The sequence below is a fragment of the Babylonia areolata genome, chromosome 19 (genome assembly GCF_041734735.1).
Source record: "Babylonia areolata isolate BAREFJ2019XMU chromosome 19, ASM4173473v1, whole genome shotgun sequence".
Taxonomy (NCBI): domain Eukaryota; kingdom Metazoa; phylum Mollusca; class Gastropoda; order Neogastropoda; family Buccinidae; genus Babylonia; species Babylonia areolata.
The window spans coordinates 29872490-29879248 of NC_134894.1; the positions used below are offsets into that span (position 1 = coordinate 29872490).

General features: G+C 45.7%; 1 protein-coding gene across 1 annotated transcript in view; it reads right to left on the reverse strand.

Annotated features, from left to right (window-relative positions):
- Nucleotides 1–1204: 1204 nt before the first annotated feature.
- LOC143294266 (prolactin-releasing peptide receptor-like) overlaps nt 1205–6759 on the reverse strand; it is a 120946-nt gene continuing 115391 nt past the window's right edge. The window contains exons 2-4 of the mRNA XM_076605702.1: nt 6744–6759; nt 5375–6117; nt 1205–2362 (exon numbers count right to left, since the gene is read on the reverse strand). The exon at nt 6744–6759 is cut by the window's right edge and continues 485 nt beyond it. Coding sequence (XP_076461817.1) covers nt 1826–2362; nt 5375–6079 — 1242 coding nt within the window. The 5' untranslated portion in view covers nt 6080–6117; nt 6744–6759 and the 3' untranslated portion in view covers nt 1205–1825. The remainder of the gene's footprint in view (nt 2363–5374; nt 6118–6743) is intronic.

Genomic DNA, 6759 nt, shown 5'->3' on the forward strand with positions numbered 1-6759 from the left:
TACAGCAGATTAAAATATCTCGCAGTACTGATTCATCTCAGCTGTTCACAGAATACTTCTCTTCCCTCACTCCTCCACTTCCCTTATGCATTGAATAATATTTTAGGGACAGGGACCCGGCAAACGATGTAGAGAGCGATCATGTGTTTGTTACTGTCTTGTTTGGGTTTCCCGTGTCATGAGACTTGAAAGACGCACTGAAAAATAATGTACTATTTTCACTGCAGTGCAGACTCACTGCTTTTTTTTTCCTTAACGTCAAAGTCGGTGTTAAGGACACAGCGCACGTTGCTGGTGTACTTTTGTAAGGCTCGTGAAAGCTTTGTTAACGACGACGCTCTTTTGTTTATTTTCAAAGGGGGGGGGGAGGGGTACAGAGAGAGAGAGAGAGAGAGAGAGAGAGAGAGAGAGAGAGAGAGTTCCATCATTACCAGCATATCTCAGCGTAGAATTTTGTTTGTTACAAGAAGCCCAAAAGTGCAATATACTTCAAACCTGTATCACCAAATCTTGCAATATCATACAATAGATCATCCTTCGCGAGTGCAGCTAGCTAGAGCACGGGAGCATACACTCGTTCATCGAATGTCATGTCGTTCTCTCACGTTGGGATGGACAGTTTTAGCTGACTGTCATACTGTACCTCAAGAACAGCAAGCATTGTCTTTCAGACGCAACAGTTTCTGACAGAATAACGAACGTCTAAGCAGTGTGAGGAGGTAGATGAGTTTATTCTCCACAGAGCCCCGTCCGCCGAGTTCTGGAATCGCCACCCTCCTGGAACTGTCCGCTGTCTATGCACGTCAGCAGCATGGTGTCTTGCTTTTGTCAGCTTCCAAAAAGTGGAACAAACAAATAAAAGACAGAAAGACAATTTGATAAACAAGCAAACAAACAATATTATTGAACATTATGTTCAAAAATGAAATAGCGGCCACACGTGACAAAGCGTCAATTTCTGTCCATGAACATTAAAGGCTATACTTCTATTTGAATCAGAAGAAGCGCTCTCTCCTGGGAATTGAAACAACACTATTTATAATGGCGATACACCTTGAGCGAACGCACAAAAAACGAAAGAAAGAAAACAAAAACCAAACAAACAACACTCCCACCCCCCCCCCTTTCAAAAAAAAAAAAAAAAAAAAAAAAAAGAAAGAAAAGATAAAAAAGTCCATTAACATCTTAACAACAGTAACCCAGCCAAATGCATTCAGTGACTGACAGTGACGTGATAATGAGCAGATATATACGTATACCGGGGATGTGACCATAATTATCAACTGTTGCCACTGTATCTAAAATTAGGCGTCTTCTGAAAGACGGTATAGTCCAGACTTACACCGCCAGTTGAGAAAAAAAGAGAGATAAAACACAGGAGGCTATTCTTCGTCACAAACAATGTCAAGAAGAACTTTGGCAATTTCACGTTACACACGTTCCCCTTCCTGCTGAAAAAAAAAAAAGCTGAGCATCACACTCCATGACAAGATGGGTCGGAGAGTTGTTGTTCTTGTTCTTGTTAAAGTGTTCTGTGGGTGACTAGACCCAGGGGGGGAACAGACTCTCTCTCTCTCTCTCTTTAAGGCTTACTGCAAACAAGCCAGCAAGTCAGGGACTGAAACGTTCGCGACAAGATCATCACCAACAGTACGTGGGTTGACGGCAGCTGCACGATGTTCAAGATACACTGTACAAGGCATGGATTAGCGCCAGTCCTATTTCGTCCTCACTCTTCACCACCCGCTGATGACCATCTGGAGGAGGAGGAGGGGGCGGTGTGGGTGTGGAGAGGGGGAGGGGAGGGGGAAGTCCAGGTCCCCGATCAGGTGTCCTCCGTCCCTTGCTCCTCAGCGATGTTCAGGTGCACTTTCTCCGAGTCCGCGTCATAGAAGGCCTTGGTGTCCTTGGCGTTGTTGGCGGCGTCAGCGGCCGTGGCGTTGCAGTTGTTGTCGTTGCCGTTCTTCATGGGCGATCGGTTGAGCATGATGGAGGGCTGAGCCTCCACGCTGGTGTACTGGGTGTAGTTGGAGTTGTTCTGGCTCTGGCGGCCGCCCATGAACAGGCAGGGCAGGATGGTCTTGAACTCCTTCTTGAAGTTGTCGTTCATCCAGGCGTAGAGGAAAGGGTTGTAGATGGTGGAGCTCATGGCGATGACGTGGGCGGTGAAGAAGATGAGGGTGAAGTAGTACCAGCGGTCCACGCTCTCCTTGTACTCGCGAAGCAGCAGCACGGCGTTGAGCGGCATCCAGCAGCAGACGAAGATGACCACCATGGCGATCAGCATCTTGTTGGTGCGCTTCTTGCGCCGGATCTCCTGCTCCTCGCGCTCCCGGGACCGTGCGCCGCTCCCGATCTTCACCTGCACACACCAGGTGGAGGGTTCAGGGTTAAGATTAAATGTTAAAGGTACCGTATCCCTTTACGACCATCAGTGCAATGAATACATATCCACTGTGTCAAGAGCTCAGCATAGGAAGGCAGGGGCCCATTCCTCTCCTTCCGCTGTTTTAACCTTCCCTAAGGAGGATGGTGGCAGAATGGTTAAGACGCTCATCTGCAGAGTCTGTGCATCTGTCAATACAGAGTCCCGCTCTGGCCCTTTGTCCCAAGTTTGACTGAAAAATCAAACTGAGCGTATTGTCATTCGGATGTGACGATAAAACGAGGTCCCGTATGCAACCCCTAGGAACAAGAGCGTTGTCATCTGGCCAACCAGTTGGAGAAATCCACTCTAATACGTACACAAATATGTATGCATGCACTCAAGGCCTGACTAAGCACGTTGGGTTATGTTGCTAGTCAGGCATCTGCCTGGCAGATGTGGTATCCGAAAGCAGTAACGCCTTCTTCATTGACTGAAACTGAAACCTTCCCCAACCAAAGTCAGGTACCCATTCGCACCTGAGTGGAGTGAGGAAAGACGGAGTGAAGTGCTTTTCCCAAGGACATGAAATCCTGCTGAAACGAAACGGGTCTCGAATCCTGATCATTGGTGAAGCAAGGAAATGTAGCCGAACGCCTAACCTTACTCTGCCACAGTGCCTCGAGGAGGGTGGACAACTCATCTATCAGTCACACAGTTAACATTTCTGGTCCGAATCATATATCAGCCACGCAAATATCGACTGCAGGCGGATTTATATATCAGTCACACAAATAACGTTTGCAGGGTATCAGTCTAACCAATAACGTCTGCAATGGTACAATGTATAAATGTGATTTTCAAGGAGCGAAGGCAGAGTGACAGAATCTCAAAGTTACTGTTTCAGATGTGCGCATGAACAATACGTGTGACATAATCACCCAATTTTTCCATAGGGGTACCAGTCATGAAATTTAAGCAGTTACGTTTTGAAAAGGAAACCATGTTCTTTTCAACCAAGACTTTCTTTCTATTTGTGTGTAAGTGAAAGAGTAAGTGGGTTAGTGAATGAGTGAGTGAGTGAGTGAATGAGTGAGTGTGTGAGTGTGTGTGTGTGTGTGTGTGTGTGTGTGTGTGTGTGTGTGTGTGTGTGTGTGTGTGTGTGTGTGTGTGTGTGTGCAGATCTTTTTTCGAATGTCGAAGTTCATTACCACTATCTGACACTGGAAGACTCGCGTAGGCTGCATTACATATTTGCTGTGACAAGAAAATAGCCTAGCAACAAAACATCCGCCAAATAAACTGTAAAACGTGTTTTGCTGCGAACAGCTTGGCAAAATGTGCGTTCTTTTCGCTTCTGAGTGAGTGTTTGAGTGCGTGCATACGTGTGTGTGTGTGTGTGTGTGTGTGTGTGTGTGTGTGTGTGTGTGTGTGTGTGTGTGTGTGTGCGTGCGTGCGCGTGCGTGCGTGCATGTATACATATATGTATGTATATATATATATATATATATACATATGTGTGTGTGTGTGTGTGTGTGTGTGTGTGTGTGTGTGTGTGTGTGTGTGTGTGTGTGTGTGTGTGTGTGTGTGTGTGTGCAGATGATGTCTTATCGAGTCTCTCTCTTTTTTTTTCGCAATGTCATATTTCATTCACACTATCTGACATTTTGGAAGAAACGAGAGTCCCTATATATTTTTTTTTTTCGCAATGTCACATTTCATTCACGCTATCTGACACTTTGGAAGAAACGAGAGTCTCTATTTTTTTTTTTTCGCAATGTCACATTTCATTCACGCTCTGACACTTTGGAAGAAACGAGAGTCTCTATTTTTTTTTTTTTTTTCGCAATGTCACATTTCATTCACGCTATCTGACACTTTGGAAGAAACGAGAGTCTCTATTTTTTTTTTTTCGCAATGTCACATTTCATTCACGCTATCTGACACTTTGGAAGAAACGAGAGTCTCTATTTTTTTTTTTTTCGCAATGTCACATTTCATTCACGCTATCTGACACTTTGGATGGAAACGTGCAGTCTGCGTTACATATTCGCTGTGACGTAAAAGACAGCCTCACAGCAAAGTAGCCGCCAGATAAAATACAAAACGCTTTTTTGCTGCTAGGAGTTTAGCTAATTGTACGTTAGTTCCGAATCATGTTCTCTGACAACTCATGCATCACAATCGCCGAGACAACCTTTTCTAAGTGGACACCGTGCTGGATTGGGAAATTGTTAACTTAATTGTGGGATGTTCACTAATTACTTTCAATATTATGTTTGCATTCAAATGTGTAGCTCTGTATTGGCCTCGCAATTGGCTAAAGCTATTCCCTTCACCATCGGTCAGGCTTTACAATTGAAAGAAGCCATTGTATGATGTCCTTTCCGCATTCTGTTGTTAAAATTGTGTTATTATTATTATTATTATTTCTTTCTTTCTTTGTTATTTTTTGTAATGGTTCATGAAACAAAATCCGATTCCAGTCCATTTTTTGTTGTTGCTTTCCTTTCTTCTTTAATCAATTTGTTTTATACTAAGCATTACCAATCACGATTTACGAAGGTACCACCACCACCACCAATACCACGTACCAACTATCACCACAACCACTGACCTCGGAAAGTTTGTTTAAGTTTCATATCACCACGCTACGACCACCACAACCACTACGATCACCGCTACTACCACCACCACCCAACAACACCCCACCAAACACTGACCTTTTTTTTTTTTAAACCTTTGTTTAAGCACCAAGTCACCACATAACCACCATCACCACCACCACTACCAATACCACCCAACAACTCCCACCAACCACTGATCTTTTTGACTCTTTGTTAACGTACCAAAATACTACATAACCACCACCACCACCAATACCACCCAACAACAACTGCGACCACTGACCGTACCCATTTTGTTTTTACCTTTAAGTACCAAATCACGGCATAAGCATCACCATGACCACCACCACTACCACCCACCAACATCCCACCAACTACTGACCTTGGACCGCTTGCGCAGCGCCAGCGAGACCATGGAGTAGCAGAAGGTGATGATGGTGCAGGGGACGATGTACTGCAGTACCAGTGAGGTCACCGTGAAGAACTGGCGGGCCTGGGGCTTGGGCCACTTCTCCGAGCACTTGAAGGACGTGGTGTTGGTGATCTGCTCCTTCTCGTGGTAGATGCCCAGCGGCAGCGAGATGGAGATGGAGATGATCCAGATAGCCACGATCATCAGCACGCACATGTAGATCTTCATGCGCGGCTTGAAGGGGTAGACGATGACGAAGTAGCGGTCCACGGCGATGGCTGTGGAGGTGAGGGTGGAGACGTAGACACTAATGCAGAGCGTCATGGGCACGATGTGGCACAGCGCCTTGCCGAAGATCCACGAGTTGAAGAAGAAGGACATGGGCGTGAAGGGTACGGCCAGCAGGCACATGCAGACGTCGGACACGGCCAGGTTGGTGATGAAGATGTTGGTGATGGTCTGCATGGCCTTGTTGCGGGTCACCACCACCACCACCAGGATGTTGCCCACGATGCCCAGCAGGAAGATGACGGAGTAGAAGAAGATGAAAAGCGACATGACCCAGGTGAGTCTCATCACCTGCTGGTCCTCCGCAGCGTGCCCGTCCTCCCCGCCGCCAGGGGTGGATGTGGCGAAGGAGGAGGAGGACGGGGTGGCGGTTCCGGTGCCAGCCATGGCTTGGTTCTCGGACACGATGATGATGCTAGTTGTCTCTGGAACAGTCGCCAGTAGGTTTCTTATTTAGGTCCTGACACCATCCCCTCCTCTCTCTTCCTTTGTTTCTCTGTCTGACTCTCTCTCCTTCTCTCTTTATCTCTTTTTCTCTCTCTTTCTCTCACTCACTCCCTCTCTCCCTCTCTTTCTCTCTCTAACCTCTCTCTCACTTCTTTCTCTCTCTTTCTGACACTCTCACTCTTTCTCTTTTACTTTCTGCCTTTCCACTCTTTCTCCCCCCTCCCTCTCTCCTGTCTTTCTTTTTTTTAATCATATATATATATAAAATTTCTTTTTGATTATCTTTTTCTCTTTCTCTCTCTCACCCTCTACACCTCTCTCTCCCTCCCCCCTCTCTCTCTTTCTCTTTATCTCTCATTCCGGATTGTCTCTCTCCCTCTCAAACACACACACACACACACACACACACACACACACACACACACACACACACACACACACACACACACACTTCCTCTCTATCTCTTGTTCAGCTACACAAGCACGTCAAAATTCTTCTAAAAACCTTTTCATTACTTCCACATGAATATGAATCTGTTGACATCTCCCTCTTTAACTTACAAATATACTGAAAACAGACGATCACAAATATAAGAAAAATTACCTGAAATCAAAACAGG